The 27,181-nt window shown below is 39.9% G+C and overlaps 1 protein-coding gene across 4 annotated transcripts in view; it reads left to right on the plus strand.

Annotated features, from left to right (window-relative positions):
• The window catches only part of LOC125452172 (zinc finger protein 11-like), a 58,533-nt gene extending 36,804 nt beyond the window's left edge, over nucleotides 1-21,729 (plus strand). For all 4 annotated transcript variants that reach the window (XM_048530242.2, XM_048530243.2, XM_048530245.2 and 1 more), the window contains one exon: nucleotides 2,213-21,729. In XM_048530242.2, coding sequence (XP_048386199.1) covers nucleotides 2,213-5,856 — 3,644 coding nt within the window. In that variant the 3' untranslated portion in view covers nucleotides 5,857-21,729. The remainder of the gene's footprint in view (nucleotides 1-2,212) is intronic.
• The last annotated feature ends 5,452 nt before the right edge of the window (nucleotides 21,730-27,181 follow it).

Here is a 27,181-nt window from a genome sequence, read left to right on the forward strand (position 1 = left end):
AAAAGAGGCAGTCAGTTAAAGTAACCCACCCAGTTTCCTTTTAACAGTTGTCTCCACAGACCATGACATTTTCCCATTTAACTGTTAGTTGGACTAACCATCTTTTGTCCAATCAGTTAAAGTTTGACCTTGGCATAAGTACATATATAGCATACATAATCATAAAGGAGAATTCACAAGTCACGTGACTACCATTTTCTTTGAATCACACTATTAAGACAAATAAGATATAATTATCTTAAATGGAATGCATTCTTCTATTACTGCTGTGTATATTTTAGATTTTTTTTGTTCATAAGCAGCTTTTATAAATGTTTTACCATTGCAGACAGTGAGCAACTTTAACTTTTTGCCACCAGTATCTGTGATGAAAGATCATGGATTGAATTTTGATTTAAAGTGCTTTTATCTCCACCCCAAAAGAATGATTTGCATCCTCCTGCCCATGACCTCCACTCTACTGTGCTCCCTCATTTCTATCAGCATAAAAGCAGTATCATCGTTATTCCCCCAGCACTTGTTTTATTCCACCTTCTGAGTCCCTGGGTTTTTTTTTCTCTAATTTTTTTGCAGGAATGGCGTTCATTATAAGGCAAGTGCAAAACAGGTGATTTTTTTTATTAAATGACTTAAAGTCAGTAAATGACAGGAGCTTGCAATTCTTCATTATGATCTCTGGTATTTCAAAGCAGGGTTGGAAGGTTTTAGTTATAGGGAGAGGCTGCATAGGCTAGGGCTATTTTCTCTGGAGTGTCGGAGACTGAGGAATGACCTTACAGAGGTTTGTAAAATCATGCGGTGCATGGATAGGGTGAATATTTAAGATCTAGTTCCCAGGGTAGGGGAGTCCAAACCAGCAGGGCATAGGTTTAAAGTGAGAGGGGAAAGATATAAATGAGACCTAAGGGGCATGTTTTTCACGCAGAGGGTGGTGCATGTATGGCATGAGCTGCCAGAGGAAATGGTAGAGGCTGGTACAAATACAACATTTAAAAGGCATCTAGGTGAGTATATTAATAGGGAGGGTTCAGAGGGAAATGGGTCAAATGCTGGCAAATGGGACTAAATTAATATAAGATGACTGGCTAGCATGGATGAGTTGGACAGAAGAGTTTGCTTCCATGCAGTACAATTCTGTGACTTCATAAACTAATCATACTGAAGTGCAGTAATTATGTAATCCAAGGATTTCCATTATTCTGATCTGGATTAACTTTGTATCTACATGAGAAATAAAAATTTTTCCATCCCACCACACGGGCTACTGAATCAATCCAATTTTTTGCATAATACAAAGCAACATTAATTGTATGGAAAATAGATTTTTCGTTTTGTCTTTATAAATGTAGTAGCAGCTTTTATTTATAAAAATCTTATTGTATTTCCATTTTTTAAATGGACACTGGAAATAAAAATGCAGGAAAATTACTGTGCCACATTAGTGTTCAAATGTGTTAGTATACTCTCTAAGATCACCAGAACCAGAAGCAGGAATAAAATATTCAACCTCTTAAGCCTGCTGTGCCACTTATTACAGCCGTGGTTGATCTTGTCTTGGCGTCAACTACACTTTCTTGCTTGATCCCCATAACCATTTAATTCATTATTAACTAAAAATTTATCTCCTCAAATTTATTCAGTGTCCCGGCATCCTAATCGCACTGCGGTACATACGTTCTATACATTCATGATCCTTTGAAAGAAGTAGGTGTCACAGTAGTTAGCAGCAGGAACCTGGTTCAATTCCAACCTCAGGTGACTCTGTCTTTGTGGAGTTTGCACGTTCTCCTTGTTTCTATGTGGATTTCTGGCGGGTGCTTGGTTTCCTCCTCCCGTACAGAGATGTGCAGACTAGGTGGATTAGCCATGCTTAATACAGGGTTGTGGGGATAGGGTAGGGGAATTGAGTGTGTGTGTTGTTCTTTAGAAGGTTAGTGCAGATTCAATGGCCTGTTTCTGCATTGTAGGGGTTCTGTAAAGTAATTCTTCATTTCTGTCTAAAATCTGCCATCCCCTGGCTTAAAACTGTGACCTCTAGTTCTGTTTTTCCCCACAAGAGGATGTATTTGTTAACTGTGTATCATGACTGTTGTCCATCATGATTTGCTGGTATTGCAGGTCTGATGGTAGAATGAGATTTTATTTGTTGGTCTGATTTGCCAGCTGGCAATGCCCAGTTAACTGATTGCTTGTGTTGACTTTCTGTTTGCAGGTTCTGATAGCTTGGAATTTATTCATGCAAATGACAATGGGGTGTTTTCGCCAAGCTGCAAACGACTCAAGATTGGGAAGGAACCACAAAATTATGTTGAGATGGTGGATAACCAAATGGGATCTACCCCAAGGCTACTTGATATGCTCACAGACAGCCTTGCTGATTCTCCTGAACAGACAAATGGTTTGATCAGTCAGAACAGCATGGAAGCCAATGTGGACATGATGTTAGGAGACCACTGTAGCTTTGAGGAAACTTCCTTGAGTTCTGATGGTCTGAAGAAAACCCAAGTCCTCGATGGTAACCTGTATAAATGTCCTGACTGCAGCTATACATCTAATCAGTTGAGTAAGATCAAGTGTCATTTTCTGATTCATAAAGGCCAGAAGCCTTCACAATTTGACAATGCATCTGACCAATTAGAAACTCCTATTCATGCTGAAACCCCGAAAAAGACCATCAAATGTGGCTACTGTGACTTTGCATGTGATCGTGTGATAACCCTAACACGACACAAGAGGAAGCATGTGAAAAATAAGGCTGCATTAAGAAGAAAAGAGAGTTCCATTTCAAATAAATTCTTGCAGACAGAGTCCACTGTTGGAAGCGAGGAGAAGAAATTTTACAACTGCTCATATTGCAGCTATACGTCATCACTGATGGGGAACCTACAGCGCCACATCCGAATTCATCTTGGAGAGAAACCCTTTAAGTGTGACCAGTGCTACTATGCAACTGGCCAGTCAGGGAACTTGAAGCGCCATAAGCTAACACATACACAAAAAAAGTCTTTCACGTGCACCCAATGTGATTATGCATCTGGTCAGATGGGAAATCTCAAACGCCACATGCTGATACACACAAGAAAAAAATCCTTCAAATGCAGCCAGTGTGACTATACCGGGGATAGTATGGCAGATTTAATGCGGCACAAACAAAATCATAAAGATGACAAAAGTTTACTGCACAATAATGAACCAGACGTAACTGCAGTTAAAGCAAGTGGTGAGGAGAAGCCTTATAAATGTTTATATTGTAGCTATGCATCACCATTGCTTGGAAATCTCCAGCGACACACCCGCATTCATCTTGGAGAAAAACCTTTCAAGTGTGACAAATGTGATTATTCCTCCTGTCAAATGGGGAACCTTAAACGTCATTCGCTCACACATACACGGGAAAAAATGTTCAAATGCCACCAATGTGGATACAGCTGTGGCAATTTATTGGACTTAAAACAGCACAAACAGACTCACATCAAAGGAAAGCTTCAACAAGATGAGGGGAATCCTGTACAGGATAAGTCAAGCATTACCAACAAAGCCTCAACCCATACTCCTGAGCAAGTTGCACCAAAAATTGGGGAGGAAAAGCCTTACAAATGTTTGTATTGTGATTATACGTCACTACTGTTGGGGAACCTTCAAAGGCACACTCGAATTCACCTAGGAGAGAAGCCCTTCAAATGTGACCAATGTGACTATGCAACTTATCAGTCTGGACATCTTAAGAGGCATAGACAGACCCACGTGCATAAAAAGTCACTCAAGTGTCGCCTATGTGACTATGTCTGTAATAACATGGCCGACCTAAAGCAACACCAGCAAGAACATACTGAGAAAACGGCAAGTGGAGAAAAGAAGCCTTACAAATGTACATACTGTAATTATGTATCTTCTTTATCAGGGAACCTGCAAAGGCACATTCGCATTCATCTGGGAGAAAAGCCCTTCAAATGTGATCAGTGCGAGTATGCATCTCATCAGTCAGGAAATCTGAAGCGTCATGTATTAACTCATTCTCGGCCCAAGTCATTTAAATGTGGCATCTGCTATTACAACTGCAGCACTGCAGTAGAATTAAAGGAACATAAGGAGAGTCATGTTAAGAAAGAATTGCTGGTAGAAGATGACGCGAATGGGAATGAGAAAGCCCAAGGACTTTATTCCTGCAAGCTGTGTAGCTTTGTCTCCGAATATTCCGGCCACCTCATGCGCCACATGAAAACGCACAATTCCGAGAAGCCCTATAAGTGTCACTACTGTAACTATGCAACAGTGCAACAGGGTAATCTTAAACGGCACATATTGATCCATACTGGGGAAAAACCCTTCAGGTGCAGTGAGTGCAATTACACCTGTAGCCGTATGGAGAATTTGAAGCGACACAAGCTAATTCATGCAGAGAAAACGCTTTCAGGGGAAGGCAGCAGTTCACTGAAATCCGAGAAACCCTATTGTTGTGTATTGTGTAATTTTAAAGCGCAGTACCCAAGTATACTTACCAGGCATGTGAAGACACATGCAGATTCGGCTAGGAAAAGCTTGGGCACTCAACGATCTCGCACAGGTAAAAAACCTTTTCACTGTGAAAAATGCACCTACTCTACTAATAGTGTAATCAGATGGAGGGTACACTTGCAGAATCATATGGATGATGAAGGGGAGCTACAATGTAAGGAAGAAGGAGAGTGTGAAAATGTCAAAAAATATTTTTCTTGCAATTTGTGTGACTTCATTACGCAACATGCCAACAATTTAATAGGGCATATGAAAACACACAGCACAGGCTCAGTGTCCAGTGATCCCCAGCTACCTTCCAAAGAGACTGTTGTTCAGAGTAGTGAAAACATTTTTTCTTGTAAATTGTGCAGTTTTGTTACCCAATACCCCAACCACTTCATAATGCATATGAAAACACACATGAAAACGCACAGCAACAGCAAAAGTGAATACCAATGTTCCCACTGCAGCTATACTACCAAACAATCTGGGAACTTCAAGCGCCATATCCAGGTTCATTTAGGTGTCAGGCCATTTAAATGCAACAAATGCAACTACGCATCGATTAATTTTGCCAATTTGAAAAGGCACTTACAAACGCACTTGAAGCAAGCATCTAGCCAGTTGGATTCCTCATCTTCTCAAACAGCTGATCTCGACCAACCGGAGAATATTAGCATAAAAAAAGAAAAAGAGAATGATTTGTGTTTACAGGAAGATAAGCTTGAAAATGTTCCTGAACCCCCTTCCTGTGAATCAAGTGGTTCTATCCATAGCCATGTTGCAAGGAATTTGAAACGGAGGAGACAGTATAAATGTTCACATTGCTATTATGAGACTATAGAGTTGGGTAACCTTAACAGACATATCAGGAGCCACAAAGGAGAAAAGCCTTTTAAATGCAACCAGTGCAATTATGCTTCCACACAATTAGTCAATGTCAAACGGCACCTTCGAACACATGCAGGAAAAGAATCCTACCAGTGTACTCAATGTGAGTTTGTATCCGAGAGCAAGGCAGCCTTTAAACGCCACACAGATAACCATCTGGCGAGAACTGAGGTTAAACGAGAAATGGAGGATGGGAATAGCCTTAGCAAGGAACAGAAAGTCTTCTCTTGCAGTTTGTGCAATTTTGTCTCACAGTACCAGAGCAACCTCATAAGACACATGAACATACACAACTACAAAAGGCCATATAAATGTTCGCAGTGTAACTATGTCTCTGCCCAACTGGGCAACCTCAAACGACATATGAGGAACCATATTAAAAAAGAAACTTTCCAGTGTGATCAGTGTAACTATTCATGTGCTTCTATGACCAACCTCAAGCGACATGCCAAGATTCACACAAGTTAATGGAAAACTGTGCAATAAAGGAAAAGCCTCCATTTGAGACAACAGAAATGCCTGTTTTAACAAGTTGAGTAGTTTTGATTGGCAGCATTCAAAACCTTGATATCGGTTTAAGGAGCAGTGCAGTTATTGCTACTACATATCACAGTGAAGGATCAAAGGACTGTGGTGGACATTTGGGTGAGCGAACACCCCAGTCTGTGCAGCACCATGAGACTGAAGAAATTCAGCATGGCCAAACAGAATGAACTTGTTTTTGATGAACTAGAGGCTGTGTGCCACTTTTGTGTCTTTACTTGAAATCATTGTAAATCTTAAAAATACGTTTGTATGCACATTATTTTTTTTTGTTGTTGAACACCAGTAGAGTGAAGGCTGCCTTTTTGGTAGGATATCCACCTATCTACTGCAGCTCATCTCTTTAGCAGCCAGTAAGTTTTAATCACAAAATTAAGGCTAAAGGTCATCATAGTCTGTGAAAAGTCTACTTAAGAGCTTTACTCAAAGCCTGATAAATGGTGATAGTTTAGCTTTTATTTTGGAAAGGCAAACTACGGGTCTCTATGATATAATGGGACAGTTAGGGTACTAAAGAGATGAACTGATTTTTGTTTCTTCCCTACCTGCTGCTCCCCCCTCCACAATATCCATGTTCCTGGATTTCTTATTTTATTTTCTTATGTTTAAAATGATGTAAATAGGCATTAATAGCTAAATAGCCTAATGAATGTACATTAGAAAATGGGGAAATACTGTTCCTTCATGGTCTTGCATTGATCAGTGAGTGACTGGCCAAATATACAAAGATGTACCTGTACTACTACTGAAGGAGATTGAACTTCTTCAGTTTTCCTGGGAATACTACAGTAGGTTTACACTGGGGTTGTTGATTTAGATTAAATCTGAATAGACTTTTTAATCATTTAAAAAAAAAGCATGGGTTGTGATTTTTTTCACTAACTTAAATATTTAGTTTGGACTGGAGAGTTTCATGTAATATAATACATCTAAAATGCATATTTTGATCTAGCTGATATCTTGCCATGTCAAAATATATCACTTTTCTAGTACTCATTGTGATTATGAAGAGAAAGCAGAGAGGAGATTTGATAAAGGTACTCTAAAGTCATGAGAAGTTCTGGTAGATGATTAAGGATCAAGAATGCACTGCCAACCTCTGGAGACAGATCCAGTTATGCCTTTCAAACAGGAATTTGATAGTTATATGACTTTGAAGCAAAACAAAATGCAGGGCTATTCAGAAAAGGTAGGGGAATGGGAATTTGAGATGCTGGTACAGAGGCAACGTAGACATAATAGATCAAATAGCCTCCTATGCTAAAACCATTCTAGATTCCAAGTGTAGGCAAGTCCGTAAAATGCACCTTTTCCTCAGCAGACGGGTCACTTGAATGTTGTTTTGTTCTTCATTTGTGGGTGCACTCAGCAATTTTTGACAGTTTGAAACGAAGCCCCTAAAAGCAAGTTGAAATCTGTCGATTATAGATTTTGATCAGTTCTTGTTTTGTCTTTGATTGCCTTCTAGGCTGTCTACTTCTACACGTATGACGCAATCTAGTGTGTGGTGCACAGATCTTTTCTTTATTGTACAACTTCATTGCAACATCCCATGTGGTGTTGTATGAAACATTCTGGGTGTTCCAGCTAGACTGTACAAACTAGATGTCTGTAAACCTGGACGTAAATCATGTTGTTTTTGTTTTTTGGTTTGATTAGTTCAGGACTAACCCTAAAGAAGATCCAATTCAGGAAGAAATGATGCTTAATATAGATTTCAGGTCACGCTATTGCTCTACTATATGTTGCATTTGTTCCAAATCCATAAAACATCAATGAAACCTGAGAACTAGAAAAAAAAAGCTCAGAAGTAGTATCATTTGCTTATGCTTTTGACCTGGGAGTGTATTATAGGCTCAATGACCACGTGCAGTCAGGATTTCCAAGTTCCCTTATGTTGTACCAATGTGCGGCTCTACTGAGATTTTCTTTTATAATTTTAGTTTTGAAAGTGGGTTTTTGGTGTGATATGTAAAATTGCAGTTTACATATCACATGTTGAAACCAGTGTTAGAGAGCATAAAGTAGTGAGGGTGATTTAAATGAAAAGAGAATGTTTGTCTACTGAACCTTTATCACTTATCAAGCTGGTTCACGATGAATCTGGGTCATAATAGTGTGGCTTAGATTGGTGTTCTCCCTTGGCAATTTGACGTAGCTGGCAAGTTGGCTCGGTAAGTTGGCTTAATACTAAATAGGAGGAGTAGACCATTGAGCCCCTCAAGACCTGGGCACCATTCAACAAAGTCATGGCTGATTTGCCCAGGACCTCAACTCCTCTTTTGTGCCAGTTGAAGTTAGCTATCCACTTCCTGTTATTTCAAATATCTATCTACCTCCTCTTCATTTTTGTTTTAAACACTTTTTTGATCTAGCCTCCACAGATTTAAGGTGTAGAGAAATCCTGATGTACACTAGCTCAGGGAGAAGAAATTTCTTTGCATCTCTATTTTAAATTATTGCCCCCTTATTCTGTAAATGTATTTGCTAGATGGGATGCTCCCACTAGTGGAGAAATGTTTTCAATCTAACCGGTCAAGCCCTCTTAGAATATGGTATGTTTCAATAAGACGACCCCTCATCCTTCTAAACTAATTAATAAGGGGCTAACTTGTTTATCCCTTCTTTATAGTCAACCCTTTCATCCCAAGAAATGGAAAATAATTTTCAGATTCAACAGTCATACAGTTCATCTCTCAAAAATAACAAGATTTATGCTTCTGCATTCATTCCACAGAAGAACAATTGCTCATGCTATTCCTGTGGCTTTTGGAGAAAGGACTGTGATTTTCATTTTTTCTGAACAAAATTAATCATTTAGAAAATCAACATTTAGGCCATGTTATTGCTTTTCTCAAAGAAACCCTGCTTCCTATAGGATTTAAAAGTACTGTGATCAAACTAAATGCTGAGTATGTAGCCTGTAGTTTAGTTCATATAAACACCTCAAACCTTCCATTAAAAATAAAACCTTAAGTAAAATAAGATGTTGAAATCATTGGACATTATTTTGTTCAGAATTGGAGGTGCAGCTTGAAAAAGCTGAAAACAATGCGGTAGTAAATTTCAACTTGTCTTGGTAACATACTAATACATCAATTTTTGACTAAAACTTGCTATAAACAAAATAAGTTAATTGTTCATTCAAAAATTGCATAGCTACAGTGTGAGAGACAGATATGGTGTTGAACATGGAAATCTAGTAGCTGCAATTAAGAGATGTGCTGCTTTCCAGCAAATGGTCCAAAAACTGCATCTCACTGTTTGACTGACCACCCAAATGCATTAAACAGGATAATGCTCTCCTGTATTTGCATAGCAAATTGAGCTTGTCTATTTCAGGCCAAATGCCCTCTTCTAACTTAATGTTAGAATTTAATTACTGTCCATTTTTTAAAAAAAACTTTTTTAAAAGCATGGAATAACCTTTTACCTTTTGCATCCAATTTTTGTTTATTTTTGCTTTATTTCTGCATCTGTTTCCCAAGCACCCAAAAGTCAGTGGGAAGGCCATCTGGGAATTTTGAGACCCTCCCATCTGCAAACTTGCCAGGAGAAGACTGTAAAATTATGAGCTTGGTGCATCAAGCATCACTGTTATAATGCTGTGCTACATTTTAACAGCCCTGCAATTTTACTAATTTAACTTGAAGGCAAACTGACAACTGTGATATCCCTTTGTTTCAGTAAGGGAAAATTGTTAAAACCTTTCACTAATCACGATTTCCAACGTTTTTCAAAATTTAAGAATAAATTTTAATTTAGAGTTGCCCAGAAAAGTGATTCTGAAAAAAAGGTTGCCATTGTGAATGTGTAATTTTCAGAAGGTTTTCTGAAACAGTTAGATTTTCTTACATGTCATTTTCAGTGGGATTGTTTAGTTAACAGCAAAACCACGGCCAATATTCAGTCGATCCACAATGGATTCCTGACATCAGGATACATTGTATAATGTTGCAAATTAAACATCTGTAAGACAGTACTTGGTACAAAAAAATTGTTTGCAAGCTCAAAGGGTAATTTGTTTTTTCTATAAATTAACAAATAATGAGGTGTCTGTATCCTAGAATGATCTGACAGTGCACTGTCATAATTGCAAAAACATGTTTCAAGTATATAGTAATGTAAAATAAAGATCAAAAAATATAGCCAGCAAAATATCATTCTGTAATCTGGATTGCATGCTTGATGGACTGCTATTGGAATGCTAACACCCACTTCTCTCAAAAGACAATGCAAAATAGTGTTTCTGGAAAGATACAGGGAAGGTAATTTTAAAAATGCTGGAAGTAGCAACAGGTCAGGCATTATCTATGGAGAGAGGAAATTATTGCTTCATCAGAACAGAAGACTGATAGACATGAGTTTTTAAACCACTCTCAAAGGGAGTGACGGGAACAGTGGATTAGAAAAACAGAAGGAAGGTAGAAAGGATTAACTAATAAAATATTTTATGATGCCAAGCCAGAGTGATATTGGGTATAGTAAAGAAACAAGGGATCATCAATGTTATTAACACTTTTTTTTCACCCCAACCTCCTATTCACCTGGACCATCTCCAATACCTGCCTCTCCTTCCTTGATCTTTCTGTCTCCATCTCTGGTCACTGCCTCAAAACTGACATCTACTTCAAGCCCACCGACTCCCACAGCTGCCTGGACTACACCACCTCCTCTTACCCACCTTCCTGCAAGAATACGATCCTCCTACTCCCAATTCCTCTGCCTCCCACACATCTGCTCCCAAAATGGGGTGTTCCACTCCTGCACATCCCAGATGCCGTCTTATTTCGAGGACTGTAACTTCCCCCTTCCGGTGATTGAAAATGCCTTCAACCACATCTCTTGCATTTCCTGCACTTCTGCCCTCACATCCCCTCCCCGCTGAGAAAAATAAAGACAGAATCCCCCTTGTCTTCTCATATCACCCCACCAGCCTCTACATCCAACATATCATTCTCCGCCACCTACGATCTGACCCTGCAACCAAAGAAGTGTTTCCCTCCCCTCCCCATTTGTCTTCAAGGACTGCTGTCTCCTCAAATCCCTCGCCGATTCCACACTCCCCACCACCCTCGGCACCTTTCCCTGCCACTGCAGGAAGTGCTACACCTGCCCCGACACCTCAACTCCATTCAAGGCACAAAACAAACCTTCCATTATCAGACAGGGGTTCACCTATACGTCCATCAACTTGGTCTACTGCTCCCGTTGGTGGCCTCCCTTATATCCCTTATGTGACCAAGCATAGACTTGGAGATCGTTTTTGTAGAGCATCTGTGCTCTGTGTGACAAATGACAGCACCTTCCAGTTGTGAACCATTTTAACTCTCCCTCCCACTACCTGTGTGATGTACCCATCCTGGGCCGCCTCCAGTGTCACAATGACACCACCTGCAAACTGGAGGAGAAGCACCTCATATTCTTCTGCCTTGGGAGCCTACAACCTGATGGCCTAAACATGGAATTCACCAGTTTTAAATTCTCTCCATCCCTGGCCACATCCCATGTCCAATCCTCCCCCTCAAATCCACTTCTTTGACCTGATACAACCTTCTCTCCCACCAATCCACCCCTCCCCCCTCACTGACCAATCCGCACCACTCCCTTCCTGCAGTCACTTATCACCATCGCACTTACCTTCCCCAGCCTCACCTCTCCTCTCCTATTTATTTCTGAGCTTCCTTCTCCCTCCCCATTTCTGAAGGAGGGTCCTGACCTGAACTGTCAACTTTTCTGCTCCTCTGATATCTGGCCTGCTGCACTTATCCAGCTCCATACTCTGTTATCTCTAACTCCAGCATCTGCAGTTCTTGCTATCTCCAAGGTTGCATCGTTGTCTGGATACAGTGGCACACTCCTGTAATCGGCTTCTCGGAGAGTGAGGCTTTTTCATTGCCTGAGGGTGAGAATTATTGGCTTGACTGATTTTAGTGGGAACAATGTACACTTGGCACTATTCAGGGAACGTGATTACCAAGTGTGCCAAGAAAGGTGAAATGGTGCAGGTGGTGAACGGAACAAGTGAAGCACCATCTGCTGCCCATCTTCCCCTTACCATCCACAGTCCTCCAAACTGCTAATGCCAGGTGACAAGGTGGTGAGAGGTTAAGGCCAATTCCTTGTGTTCAGCACAAGCACAACACAAACTGAAGGAACAACACCATCTTTTATCCTGGCACTCTACAGCCTCCTGTGCTGAAATGTGACTGCATAAATTTTAGGACGTAACCCCTGCCTCTTTTTTTTTAAATTCACTCATGGGATATGAGCATCGTTAGCAGGGCTAGCACTTGTTGCCCTTGAAAAGGTCATGGTGAGCTGCCATCCACAACTGTTGTGGTCCGTGTGATGTAGGTAGATTCTCAATGGTGTTAGAGGGAATTCTAGGATTGTGACCAACACCAGTGAAGGAATGCTGATATCTTTCTAAATCAGGATGAGGAGTGGTTTGGAAGGGAACTTGCAGTCAGCAGAGTTCCATGTATCTACTGAAATGTTCTTGATAGGAGTGGTTGAGTTTAGAACGTGCTATCTAAGGAACTCTGGTGGATAATACACACTACTGCTGAGCAGCATTGATGGACTGAATGTTTGTGATGTTGATTTGCATTTGTTCAGTGGCTTTGTTCTTTTGTTCCTTTTTGTGTTGCGTTCAGTTATCTGCTGTGTAGTAAATTGTGCCTCATCTGGGCACAACCTTTATTTGCTACTATGTCATTCTTCCTTTTGCACATGAAATCTTTTGTTCATCCTTCCTGTCCTTCAATTTATCTCAGACCTTCTCGAATTCATGTTGTCCTTTCTTCACTTCTGTTGCCTTAAAAACTCTTTCTTCTATCTTCCTGTTTTGATTAAACACTATTAATACCAACTGTTCCACAGATACTGCCTGACTTGAGTATTTCCAGCATTTTTGGTTATATTTCAAATTTCTAGCAACTGCAGTATTTTGATTTTTGAGGAAAAGGTTTGAACTGATTTTAATTATGTTAAGCTGGCATTTATGTGCACATAGTACTGTATATTTTCTTTTAAGAAGCTGTTTGAAAGAACAACTTGCGTAGTCGCAATTCACTGACTCTGACAAAGAATTATTGGGAATGCCATTATTGAAATGGATTGTGGCTGTTCTGTGCAAATTGCTGGCTTAAGATTTTGACTACTGTTGTAAAAGTAAGCATTTAAGCCATTGAAACATACTTATCTAATATTAATATATGCATTTCCAAATTATTCGTGCAATTCTTAATGCAATGTTATGCAAGTTCTAAATGTGTTCTGTGAGAGTTCAGAGGCTTATACGTTTCTAAAACACAATTGTCAAAAAAATTACTGTGAATATAAAAAACGACAAATAACTGTACCTCAGTGACCACTTATGAACAAAGCCCTCAAGTGAGGTACACTGTGATTATAGATTATATCCTTCAGAAGTTTGGGTTTACTTCATTCTCTGTATTAGTCTCTAAAGTTAAATGCAAAACCATGTTTTAGACACAAAACACGAGTTGTGGACTTGTTTTAACCAAATCACTAAAATTATTCTTCAGTGATCCTATCATTTTCTTAGAAGTATAAAACCTAATATGGTGGTGACATCCTGGCTGTCATTTATCTACACAATGAATTTAGATAGTAAATCTTAACCAGGTGCATCATGTTTTTCCAACTAAGGTTTGAGATCTTAGTGTATAATGTTTGACTAAAGTAGAATCTTAACATTAACTATTTTTTGTAAACACCAAATTTCACAGGTTAGAAGAATTGAATCAAGCTTATAACTTCAACGATATTAGTGTTTCAAAAGGTGTGATACCTTAGAAAAACAATTCCATTCACTTCATGTGATATTTTGAAATGGCTGAAGGTGCTGGAACTACCAATGGGCCCCGACAGCATTAGAGCACAAGCCATTAGTACAAGTGCTGCAGAACTAGTTGTACCCCTAGTCTTGCATATTCCAGTACTGCTACAACACTGACAGCTAGCAGACAATGTAGAAAAAAAGCCCAGGTATGCCCTGGCCCCACAAAGCAGGACATATCCAACCCAGCTGCTTATCATCCCATCACTCTGTAGTCAATCATTCGAACATGAGGAAAAGATTTTTGACAGTGTTACCAAGCAGTACTCATTCATCAACCCTGTCCAATTACTTCAATGACCCTCTAGCATAATATCAGATATGTTACCCTTGACCAGAAACTGAACTGGTGAACTGGGCCAGCTATATTATTAGTGTAACTCCAAAAGCAGGTCAGAGACTGGGAGTGTGAACCACTTGACTAAAAATTTTACCAACTATCACAAAGCACAAGTTTGGAATGTGATGCAGTATATTCCACTTGAAGATGAATTCATCTAGATAACCTTCAAAAGGCTTGATGCGATCCAGGACAAAAGGATCGCCTTGATTTGACAATACCTGTACCACTTTAAATTTTCACTCCTGTCACAATGTGGAGTGGTTGCATTTGTACTATATGCAAGGGACATGACAGTAACTTGCCAAGTCGTCATTAACAGCACCTTCCATACTTGCAACCTCGTACCCAGGTCGAGTGTAGCAGATGCATAGACACATCGCCTGCAAGTTCTTCTCCAAGCCATACAACAAGTTGACTGGAACAAGAACATTGTTCATTCATTGGTGCTGATCAAAATCCTGAAATTCCCTTTCTAACAACCCTGTAGATGTACTAACATCATGTTTACTCTTGCAATTCAGTAAGTTGGTTGATCATTTTCCAGTGGGCGATTAGGAATTAGCAACAAATCCTATTTTTGACAATGCTAATGCATCCCGTGAATTTTTTTAAAAGCTTGCTAAATGTATCTAATAGTAAAGGTCTAGGACTGTTTTCATCGGACTTAATTTTTTTTTTCAAATGACCAGGGGCTGGATAGCTGAGGCTATCAATTCACACATGTTCTGGTGATCAACATGTAATATTTGTGATGCAAGTGGCTTTTCAGTTTATCCATGATTCTTGCACTTTTGAGAAGCAAGAACCTGCATGATAAGATACAGTTATTGCAACAGCAAACACTATAACGGTAGTCATTTAATGTACATCAGCCTGTAGATAGAACAAGTCAAAAAAACAACCTTGGATCCTGAACACACTGGTAGAACCTGAGATTGTAATGATTATGTGAGTATATACAGATGGTGCAGGGGAACATTGTATCTCCTCACTGGCTAAGTGCATTTCAATTCTGACTACATATTTGCATGAATTAATTAGAATTTTTTGGTAAAAATACTTGGTCAAACCAATGTGAATAATTTACAAATCCTGGATCTTCTTAAAGCAATGCAATATTGTAATGTTATTTGTCACTAGATATATTAATTGACCAATCCTGCTAGTGAGATATCGTTAATGGAGTTGTATTCCCATTTTACCAAATTCACATTTCTTTCTCCAACAGGATAAAGAAATCCCTGTTTCGGAGAAACAGCAGACCTAATGTCAATTATTGGACATTAAAAGACAAGACAAAAGTCTTTGTGCTTGCTAGTCTCACATGTTTAAAGGGGGGAATAAGGCTGCTAAGCTATAACACGCAGGTTGAGAAACAGAAATAAATGTAAAATGTTATTTCGCAAATGCAACATCTAAGTAGGCCTTCCCATATTTGAACCACATATTACTCCAGTTTTGTTAGTTACAATTTAACTTGTAAAATATATGTTTTGAATTAGGTAACAATCTGCTAATATTTGGTGACACATCCCAGCAACGAGTACATGTCTGTTTCGTGAAATGTTCTACAGTGGAATTTTCTTTCACTAGGATGTGTAAACATACAGTGCTTGATCCTTACGTTTGATATGTTGGTGTGAAGTCGGGTAGCGTACTTATGGTTTGGGAGACAGGAAGTTAGAATTTGGTGTTAGCAAAATGCTAAGGGGGAAAGCATTGTGTGGTCCGTTTTAAAGATGATTTATTTTTTTAAGCTTGGAGATTTAAGATTTTAAAAAAAGTCTGAGTAGTAGCTGAAAAGTTTACAAGTACACAGAGTATGCGAATTAAAACATTTGTATCAAAAGCCTATACAATTAGCAGACCGAGCAGTAGTTTTTAACCGAGACAACAGGTTTTGAATTTAGCCAATCAATTTGAACCAGACACTTAGATACCAAAGGCCAATTAAATTTAAATCTGATGGTTTTTGACAACATAGGATCAATCCTATTACAAGAAATTGATATAACATCAAGGGTATCAGAATGGGCAGTTGGACAAAGACAAGAGAGCTAACTGCTACCTGCTAGATTTAATAGCCTTCAGCTCTTGAGAGAATCAATGGCTCTTACAGAGAAAGTGACATCGAAACAACAAAGGTACCCTTGGCACAACTTGTTAACATTCCTGACAGAAGAATTGACAGATGAGGCATTGAGCATTCTGGAAGACACGTAACCTGGCTGTAATTTTGAGAGATTAAAATTCTATCTTTTAAAATTTTATTTTATGTAAGTGGGACTCGTATTTATTGGAATGGCATACTAATAGAATCTAGTTTTCTTTGGGAATAGTTCGTAGTTAGAAGGGATTTATTTTGGTTTGTTAATAGTTTAGTCCATTTGTTTACTGTTAGAATTAATTAAATAAATTCTCACTTTTTGACTATAAAGTGGGTGTCAGGGGTTTATTTTATTTAACCGCTCAAAGTTGTCAAAAGGCATGTTATACCATTTTTCACATTCTTTTTACAGACTATTGGACAAAGTGCTCCTCTTTGGGTTTTTTCGGTAGATTGGGTTAACCTCCACTTAATATACAAAACTGTTAAATATTGTTATAAAATTACAAATGTTTGCTGCCAGAAGATGTTTTTTTGATTGTTAATTTCCACATTGTCTTTCCTGTTAAGTTTAAAAAGAGACACAAATATATATTTCAAAATCAAAACCTTGATATGTCAGGAAAAGTACATTAATCTTTACGCTCTTCATTATCATGCCTCAATTGTTAACCATTGCTGAAGTTTTTGGTCTTTTGGTGTGTTTCAGCATTTTATCAGTTAAGTCACATGTTTAAGTTTAAATTCTAACTGTTTTTGAGAAAAGTTGTTAGGCCTTCACGTGAGGGGAACCACGTGTGGGGACAGGAAGATGTGGGTGGGATAGTGGATGGTCAAACTAATGGAACTCATTTACCCTAGTTACCTCTGTGCTAAAGAAAGTCAGTTATGTTCTTTCTCTCATATTACCAGTGGGCAGAAGCATTTCAGAAAGGGAGCCTTGTTTTAAATATGTCGAGCCAATCTATATTGACCTGATCTGCAACATTTAATAAACGTTTGAGCTGAGAGCAGCACTGACTCCCTCAATAGTTAAACATGTCCTGCATCAGAAATTTAAGATTGAACATTCATTTTTAAATTTTTTCATTGTCTAGGAACTCCTTCCTATCCCATCAGAGTGCTGTGCTGCCATTTCATGAGCGTACCCCCCTGTGCACACAGCAAGGCAAATCCATCTTTCAATATTTAATGTCACAGGCATGATGTCTCCTGTCAGTTTTGATCAACCCCTTCCCAATTAGCACCAACTGGGCTGTCTATTTGGTTAGTAAGTTATGTAAGTGAGGCAAAGCTGTTTGAGACGCCTTGTCCTGGCTTTGGTGTGTTTTGCCCACATTCATCCACACCTATTCTGTAAATAGCAGGGCCTTAACATTGATGCATTCAAATATATCTGCACAGGAAATAGAATTATACAATCCTTGGTGTGGAAGCAGGCCATTCACCCCACTGAGCCCACATGGACCCTCCAAAGACCATCCTAACCAGACCTACCTCCTGCTCTGTCCCTGAAACCCTGCATATCCCATAGCTAATCCACCTAGCCTGGCATCCCTGGACACTATGGGTAATTTAGTAAAGTCAATCTGCCTAATCTACCCATCTTCAGACAGTGGTAGAAAAGCCACGTAGACACGGGGAGAATGTACAAACTCCACATAGACAGTCACCTGAGGCTGGAATGAAATTCAAACCGTTGGGACTGTGAAGCAGCAGTACAAACCATTGTGCCACTGTGCTGCCCACTCTTAATAGCATGCTCCTAATCAGTGATTTGACAGGAAATCATTCAGTCTGATCTACTGTGAAAGAACAGACATTGATTTGAAAAAGTCTTTTTTGTGTTTTGTTTAAATTGGGCTTTGATTTTTTTCTATCACACTTCTGCAGATAATATACTCTGTTCTGAGCTCAAACGAGGTCCTTGAGTGGGAGAAGACCATATGGCCCATTGAATGTTCTATGTCGTTCTGAGCTCACGCACGCACCCCCTAATGCCGTATGCGACCATAGGTTAGATTTTGGGAGAGAAGTACAAATCTTTTCCCCCTGCCCCTCCTTTGTTCCGAGCAGCTGTCTTTAATTTAAAAAAGTAATAATCATTAATGATATTTAATTAAAAGCCTGATAGGACTGCAAGAACTGCTGGACTAATAATGGCACAATCAACACAGTGTGTTGCTGAGAATGCGAGGAAGCCCAGCGATCAAAGAAGGGCAGGAGACAGGTAAGTCCTGGGTTTTCAGGTCGTGGAGGATTGGGCCCCCTCAGGAGCTGAGTGAGTTTTGGAGGCCAGGTGGGGAGATGCAAAGCAGAATGAGAAGGAAGAACCAGTAAAACATGTGATACCCACTGCCACAACCCATATATTTCAGAATGGAGGTCTATTGCAATCAGTAAGTTCATTTCCATGTATTGAGTTTCTCTGTCCCAGGTGTTTTAAAATCTTTGGGGCTGGTGCCTCCTGAATAATGTGCTGTCTTCCTGCCATTTCACCAGGCATTTTTAAAGATATGGACTTCCCTCTCATCCTTTTGACACTCTGCAGTGTGTTATGGCAGTGGTGGTTGAGGCTGATGTGTTGGCAATAATTGGCTGCATTAAGGTCCTTAATAGACTTAAGGGCAGCTGGGTCGGGGACCACCTTCTCCTGTGTCTTGGGTAATAATGGACATGAATATGGTGGTCTTTAGGACTAGGTACCCTGTATGTTTTATATGCCCTCCCAAGCCAAAACACTCCTGGAAGGGGATGAAAGTTTAAAAAAAAACTAATGTTCAGTATAATAGATTTAGTGACACTGTATCTACAACTATCTCAAGAATAAAGTTACCAAAGTTTTCTGATCTTTGCATTGGGAGGTGAAAAATCCTGTTCGCAGTCCTAAGTGATTAGTCTCATCCAGGAAATGTACACAGCCAGGGAAACAATCTCTGAGTATTTACCACGCCAAATCTGTCCATCATTCTGAATATTTTAATGAATTCAGCTCTCATTCTTTTGAAACTCTAGAGAATAAAGGCCTAATTTATTCAACTTCTGTTCAGAGAACAACCCTGCCATCCTAGGGACCAGTCTGTGAACCTGTATTGCTTCAAATGCGCGTATATCCTTCCCAATTGCACCCAGTATTCATGGTATGGTCATGCCAAAGCCCTGTACACTTTTAGAAAGATTCAGTGATCCTTGTACTTCAGTCCCCCTGCAATAAAGATTAATGCACCATTTGCTCTTCTAATTGTTTGCTGTACCCACAGGCTGAGTTCCGTGTCCAAGGACATCCAACTCTCACAGAATATCAACTACTTTTCTGTTCTTAAGACAAAAGTGGATAACTGCAATTTCCAGTGTTTACAGCACATCAGGCTCATTGTCGTCTACTGAAACTGTGTCTGCATTTATGTGAAGTTGAAATCACAATTGAAAGAAATTGTTGAAGGGTTTATCATGGAGCTGAGTGTCAATGATACGCTTGAGGCCTTACACCTAACATAGGGGCAGCACGGTGACTCAGTGGTTAGCACTGCAGCCTCACAGCGCCAGGGACCCAGGTTCGATTCCAGCCTCGGGTAACTGTCTGTGTGGAGTTTGCACATTCTCCCCGTGTCTGCATGGGTTTCCTCCCACAGTCGAAAGATGTGCAGGCTAGGTGGATTGGCCATGCCAAATTGCCTGTCGTGTTCAGGGGTGTGTGGGTTATTGAGGGATGGGCCTGGGTGGGATGCTCCAAGGGGCAGTGTGGACTTGTTGGGCCAAAGGGCCTGCTTCCACACCTTGTTTAAAAAAAAACCAAGAGATGGGAGAGAAACTGGAGGAAACAAGCCTTACACAAATAGAAAGTAATACAATAGGATGTATTTTAAGCCTGCAATCTTTGGCAAAATTTGCATTTATCACATTATAGGTTAGGAACAATTTGCTTCAGATGATCAATTACTGTTCAAAACTTGCAAAGCCTGACTTGGTTCAATCAGATGTTGAAATATTACAGTAATGAGCAATCAACATTGGTAATTGCAGTTCATTTTTAGGCTGCAGTTTCCAAATTTACAGTACTTGGTCACCTTTAGTAAATCCAATGTAGTGACAGCTCTCATAGTGCTAATTAAATAGCACCTCTTATTGGTTTCTACACTCAACAGTGACTTTGGAGGACCTTCACTGACTTTGAGATGTTTATTTTATTAAAGCTGCTATGTAAATGTATGATGACATTAAGGTTTCAATCAATATATTCAATGTAATAGTGCACTACTGATCAATTTTGTCAATGCTTCTGTATGGTAAAATTAGGCATTTCTGTTGTTTTACCCAACTTTGTGATTTCTCATCACAAAATTTTGTTATTATTCCTAAGGCTTGGGAAAAAATCAGAATCCATTATTTTGCGAGTGAGAAATGTTTAAATGCTCGCTGGTTTTACTAAAACAGTGGAAAAATTAATTTAAGACTTCATTTAAGGGGTCGATTGTGCTGTCAGAATCAGTCACAGTTCTGTAATTGGGTGATGAAATACAGAACCGTCAAAGTAATGCTGTGAGTTCCCACATGGAGTCACTTGAATTGTATGCCTCGGCGGTTGCAATCACACATGAAGCTTCACTCACCAGTATCTGAATTATGTTTAACAATGGTCAGCTGGTCTGACTTCAATATTGATAATGGAACACTGACAATATTTTGGAAGATGCAGCATTAGAGGATAGTTTAAACTTGACATGATGTGGGTGTGAAGTTCAAAAAATATGAGAATCGCAGCTTGGGCCCCCTCCTTTCACACAGCTTGCAGAAACGTGCCACGTGACTTCACTTTCAAATGAGACAATGCTCATTGATTTGAGGTAAAATCAATTTACCTGAACATAGTGAAATATTTAGCACGAAATCTAGTGTGATTCACACTTTGTTTCCTAGTTAAATTTAAAGCATTGGATAGTCACCATGAATGTGTTCAGTGTAAAACTGAACTATTCAAAGCAGGAAGTCGTAGGAGGTTGTGTGACTGCAAGCTCAATGGGAAATTCACCATGAGTTGATTCATTTCCAAATGTGCTTGTTTTTCATTATCAACTTGTTTCTCACATTTAATAAAAGCATTAGTTGTGCTTGCTCATCTTTTCTCATTTGTAGCTCTGTCTTGAAGTTGTTGATTCCTTTGTTGAGATCAGATACAAGCAAATATCCTGCCATAATGCACTTAACTAGTCATTCATAGGTGACAAGGTAGGACTATAGCAATAAGCAAAGTTGGGAAAGAGCAGGGTCTATCAAAATCCAGGTCAGCATTTATTGTGCAACTAATGTAATCAAAAAACAGATCATGTGTTTATTGAGGGAGCTAGCTGTGCACAAACGGGGGACCTGTTTCTTACCGTTCAGTAAGAGTTAAATGTTCACAATATTTCATTGACTGAAAACACTTTGGCATGCCCTAAGATTGTGAAAGGCACTATTTGAATAAAAGTTATTTCAACACAACGTTTTGGGATTTACTTTATTTACATTTTAACACTACATGGAAAATATCTATCCTATATGGACATTTAGCAATATGATGTATTTAAAACATGAAAAATGTTATGCAGCATAACTTATGCTATATACTATCTTCCACTTCTCTTCATTAACCTATCTACACATCTTTCCATAGCCCTCTAATATTTACTTAGCATCCTTCAGTGCCTATCTGCTTGTTGTATCAATGACTACCTGTTGTAGTGAATTTCAAATTTTAACTAGACTCTGGATTGCGGTTCCTCCTGAAATTCCTATTGGCTTGTTAATGAATATCTAATGCTTTTGGCCTTTTAGTTCTGGTCTCGTCCTCCAGTGAAAACATATTTTTTTACATCTGCCCTATCAAATCCTTTTTTGGGTTGGGACTTCTATGCTGTCAGTTCTCAGTCTTGGATTTAACGATAATGCCACAAGGTTATCACCTCTCACCCAGTCCCATCACCTCATCGTTTTCTCTCTTCTACGGCGTTTTAGACCCAGTGTCCACTTTACTTTTCCAAGTAAAATCTAGTATGAATTTGAACCCCGACACCAGTCTGAAGCGTCATGGCTCAGTTTCTTTGCATCTATCCAGCTACATCATTTGGCTTCTTCGTTGACTAGTTATACAAGTGAGCTGGATGATTTGCCTGAAGCTTTAGTGCAATAAACTTGCATTTGTACCACTCCTTTTCTTCCCACCATTCAGGCTGCAATTTTAGCAATATCACAATTCATATTGTTTAGATAAAATTTACTAATAGTTTCATTCACACAAGTTATTTATTTTTAAACATTTTGCGATTGTCGGCTTAAAAGGTACCTGTGGCATTTTCCTCTGGGTGAAGTGCCAAATGTATCATACCTACCCAACCACCAGCAAATCTCTCTGTTTCTATGGTCTAGTGCAATTTATAGATGTCCTGGTTGCATCTGAAGAGGCATTTTTTAAAAAAATTCTCATCACGACATTATCAACATTCCTCCTTCAATTAAAAGAGATAAATTCATCACCTTTTCAACTGTGGGATTTCTCTGTGGCAATGTTGTCCATAGTAGTTACCAAAATACCAAATAATCTGTCTATTAATTGTCCTTGCTTTATTTGAGGGTGCATGTTTGGGGGAATGTTTCCACTCTACTTGTCACTTGTCTCAAAGCCTCCTATTGGACAGTCTATGTGCCACTTAAATCCAGTGGTAGGCTTATTGATCTGTGCATGGCACAAACCGAAAGCTGAGTTTAGTTTAACTCCCTCCCGGCCAGAGCTGCTTCACTGCACTTTCCAGGAAAACCCGGCAGCATAGCTGTAAAAGCCCTTCCAGGTAAATGTTGAAGTTATTTTGTAGGCCACGTGGAGCAGATACGTTTCTCTAGCAGAACAAAGTTTGCTACTTCAACCCCAACTCCTACCAATCAACTGTAATCCCCTCAACCCCCCCATCAACCTTTTTCTCCCAGAAGAAACCACGAATTGGATCCAGTCATGTTGTGCCTGAAACCTGCTTCATAAGCATTAATGGGTGTAGCCTTCACATTGGGTAGAGCTCTTCCCAGCATTATTGGCTGGCTGGCTAGCTTCCTGGAATGCTTGGCTTCACTGCTGGATGACTAAAATTTAACTTATTAAATTTACCACTTTGTGAGTGCGGACTATTTATTGTTGTGGAGCATGCATGTTAGTCCTAAGCCCAGTGGGTAATTTAGCCATTTTTCAATTGTATGTCAAGTTAGGGGATGTCCTAACATTTCAGGCAGTGCTTCTGCCAGAAGCTTGGTTAGCCATACCAAAGTTATTGAACAAGCACAAAAATCTTTGGATTCGAGAAACTTCTGAATGGCTTCCTGTTGGTAAATTGACTGTTTGTATTAGGGGGACATCAAAAATTCCAGTTGATACAGTGCCCAAAAACAGAACCTATAACACTTGTTCTGAAGTACCCATCATGTCCAGAGGATGTGACTGGTTTGTACAAGTTCCAGTGTGCAAGTTAATGTGGTTAGTGCGTGTTTGAGTAGGCTCCTTGGCATTAAAATGGACTTTCAACCTCCCTACACCGGACGGCCATCATTTCCTCTCCTGCTGGTGGGCACTGATCAGAAGTGTCTCATTGGCTATGAATCTTGACGTCATCCTGCATTAGTTTTCTTCAGGTCAGTCATGGCATTCATTGGCTCAATGTGGCTGAGGACTGGCAAACACAAAGACTAAGAGTAAGATGTTTGTATGGCAGGGATTTCTGCCCTGCCTTCCAAATAGTCAGTGGGCTGTGGCTGTGGCTGTTTAAACAGTCATTTATATCTCTGAGAAGAAGGGATTTCCGATCCTCTCTTGGAAGGAAGACCTGACTCAGAAGATTGACCACAGATTAGCTTGCAATGTAATGCCTCAGGTAACACTAGCCTGGACTAGAGTTAAATACTGGTCCCAGATTCTTAGACCCATGAGTTCAAGAATATGAATATTAAAGTGCAGGACTCTCAGGGCATGGAGAAAAGAGTTAGGCTTCTGATGGGAGAATGAGAGGTAGAGGAAGCAGCTTCCCAAGGCAGACCTTGCTGAGGGAATGTGAGGGGGTGAATGGTGGTAGTGAGTGCCTGATATTGCATGGGAACACTTGAAAGAGGTGCTGCTCCCTCTTTTCCTCTCAAAGCCAGAGGGGGATATGCTGGGCTTGCCCCCCTCCCCCATTCCCATCCTCTGTAGATCATTAAAGATGGCTCCTCCTACATCTGGGGTCCTTCTGTCAGCATCAAAATTAAGGTCAAGTTGGTTGTGATCATCAAGTGGCATGTTATATGCCCATTTAAAAATATCAATGAGTAGTGGGAGCTGCTGTCTGTCTCAAATTGTGGGAAGAACAGTTTTTGACACAATAGCATGAGGGACCACATATGAGTGAGACATAACCAAAGTGAGTGTACTTTTCTATGAGTTTTAAGCACAGTGGGAATTTGCTGCAGGGGGTAGGGATGCATTTTGCTTTGTTTTGGGCTTTATAGTTTGTAAGGACGATATTCTATAGTAATGAGGACAAAGGAAAATGGGCCTTAGAGTAATGGATATTTTTTGATGTTTGTCATTATTATTTGCTAATGGGTATGATTATCCACCTAGAAAAATACCTTATCATTAGTCATGGGTTCAGTGGGTCCTTGTGTGGCTGATGAGTCCAATCCTAGGTCCTAAATCTGACCACACGTTTGGCAGGTGTTTCTGGGAAGTAGAAGTCGTCCTTGACCTCAAAATCATTGGCAAACCTTTTCCCAGTTCCTTTTCCATACTTTCTCTTATCACCAGATGTTCTCAAGGAAATACGTCATTTCTTAGAGGAGTTTCCACTGAGTTAGTTTCTTCTGAATGAGGCTCTTCCATGTGTTGACATTTATGTTGCATTTCTTGAGGGACGTTTTCAGGAAGTCTTTGAAATTTTTTCCTTTTACTCTTGTCATTCAAGTACCTTCCTTGAGTTAGGTGAAGACAGTTGGCTTTGGCAGTTTGAATTCAAGCATCCTAAGCTTTTGGCCACCCAACAGAGATATTTTCAGATGATCATGGCCTTGATGCAGGTGCATTTGACTGTTTCATGAACACTGATGTTAGTATCCCGGTCTTTCCAGCTGAGGCTGAAAATCCTTGTCAAACATTATTGATAGTACTTCTTAAAAGGATTGAGGTGGCATCTGTGCATAGCCTGGCCACATAGAAGAACCAGAAGGATGAGTGCCTCATACACAAGGATCGTGGTATCAGCATGGATGTCATGGTTGTCAAAGATTCTCATTCTTAGGCTTCCAAAGGCAATATTCTCAGAATGGATGCAGTGTTGAATCTTTGCATCAATGTCAGCCTTAGATGAGGAATGGCTTCCCAGGTAGGGGAACTGTCCCACATTTGGAGGATTTTTCTGTTGATCTTAACGGAGGGTTGGACCAGGCAGAGTTAGTACAGGATTTGAGTCGTCTTGAGGCTGAGGCTGAGGCTTATTTTTTGGTTTGCTTTCGAGAAGGCATTAAGAGAGGCTTAAAGATTTTCTTCCAAGATAGTAGAGATGAGAATGTAATTTGCGTACTGAAGATTGATTGATTTTGGTTTCTTCTTGGATTTCAACTGGTTGATTTTGACTACAGAATGGATGGAAAACTGTGTCAATGTTCACGCTACAAGATGAAGAATGCTGGTGATGGAGAAAAGGGTGGAAGCAATGTCACGTCCCTGTTTGACCCCGGATTATGTCATATTACCCCATTGGGGAGGATCGTTGCCGACATCTTGTCTTGGAGGAGATGGAAGAGGTTGATGTATTTCACTGGACAGCCAGCCTTTACCAGGGTTTCCATAGCACTGCCCAATTAACTGAATCAAAAGACCTGGTCAGATTGATGAAGATCATGTAGTGTAGTTGGTGATAATGGGAACTGCAGATGCTGGAGAATCCAAGATAACAACAAGATATCAGAGATGAAGGGTCTAGGCCCGAAACGTCAGCTTTTACGCTCCTGAGATGCTGCTTGGCCTGCTGTGTTTATCCAGCTTCACACTTTATTATCATGTAGTGTAGTTGGTATTGTTGCTGGCAACTCTCTTGTAATTGCTGAGCAGTGTAAATCACGTCCATACTTCCACAGTTTGCTTGGAAACTGCATTGGTTTTCAGGAAGATTTCCTTCAAGTCTGGGAGAAGGTTTTGGGCAATGATATTCCTAGCAGTGGGGAGTAGGGATATTCCATGGGAGTTCCCACAGTCCACTTTGTCTCCTGTCTTGAAAGCTGGTGATGATGGCAGCATCCCTGAGATTGGCAGGGATTTCTTCTTTGTCTCGGACTTTTAGGACCAATTGATGGAGAAGGTGCATAAGTTCTGCTCCTTCAGACTTTAAATTTTCTGTTGGTATCCCATCTGCTCCTATGGATTCTTTTTATGTCTAATGGTGGTTTCAACTTCTGCCACACTAAGTGAGTCTCCAAGATCATTTTTGATGGGGAGTTGGGAGATTTCCTTAAACACATCCTTGTCAACAATTGTATTATGGTTTAGGATTTCTTTGAAATGTTCTCTTTATTAAAGGCTAATGTTTTCTCTGTCTCACAAAGGGTTCCAAAACAGTTTGAGGTCAAGGGTGTAGCGTCCACACATTGCCTTGGTGGCACTGAAGAAAGCCTAATTGTCATGGTTGTCAGCAAGTAGTTGCAGTTCCTTAGCTTACTACAGTCCACCATCGATTCTTTATTTCCCTCGTTCTTCTTTGTAACTTGGGCTTTGCAGTTTGAGTTCTCCTCTTTGCCTCACTGCTGTAGTTTCTCCAGGTACAGTGAGCCTTTCTCTGCTTGTCAACGAGGTATTAGATGATATGGTAATTCTTGTCAAACCAGTCTTAGTCTTAGTGTTTGTCAACACAGCAGGTCGGGCAGAGATAATAGGAACTGCCGAGGC

The sequence above is a fragment of the Stegostoma tigrinum genome, chromosome 4, assembly GCF_030684315.1.
Source record: "Stegostoma tigrinum isolate sSteTig4 chromosome 4, sSteTig4.hap1, whole genome shotgun sequence".
In the NCBI taxonomy this organism is placed as follows: Eukaryota; Metazoa; Chordata; class Chondrichthyes; order Orectolobiformes; family Stegostomatidae; genus Stegostoma; species Stegostoma tigrinum.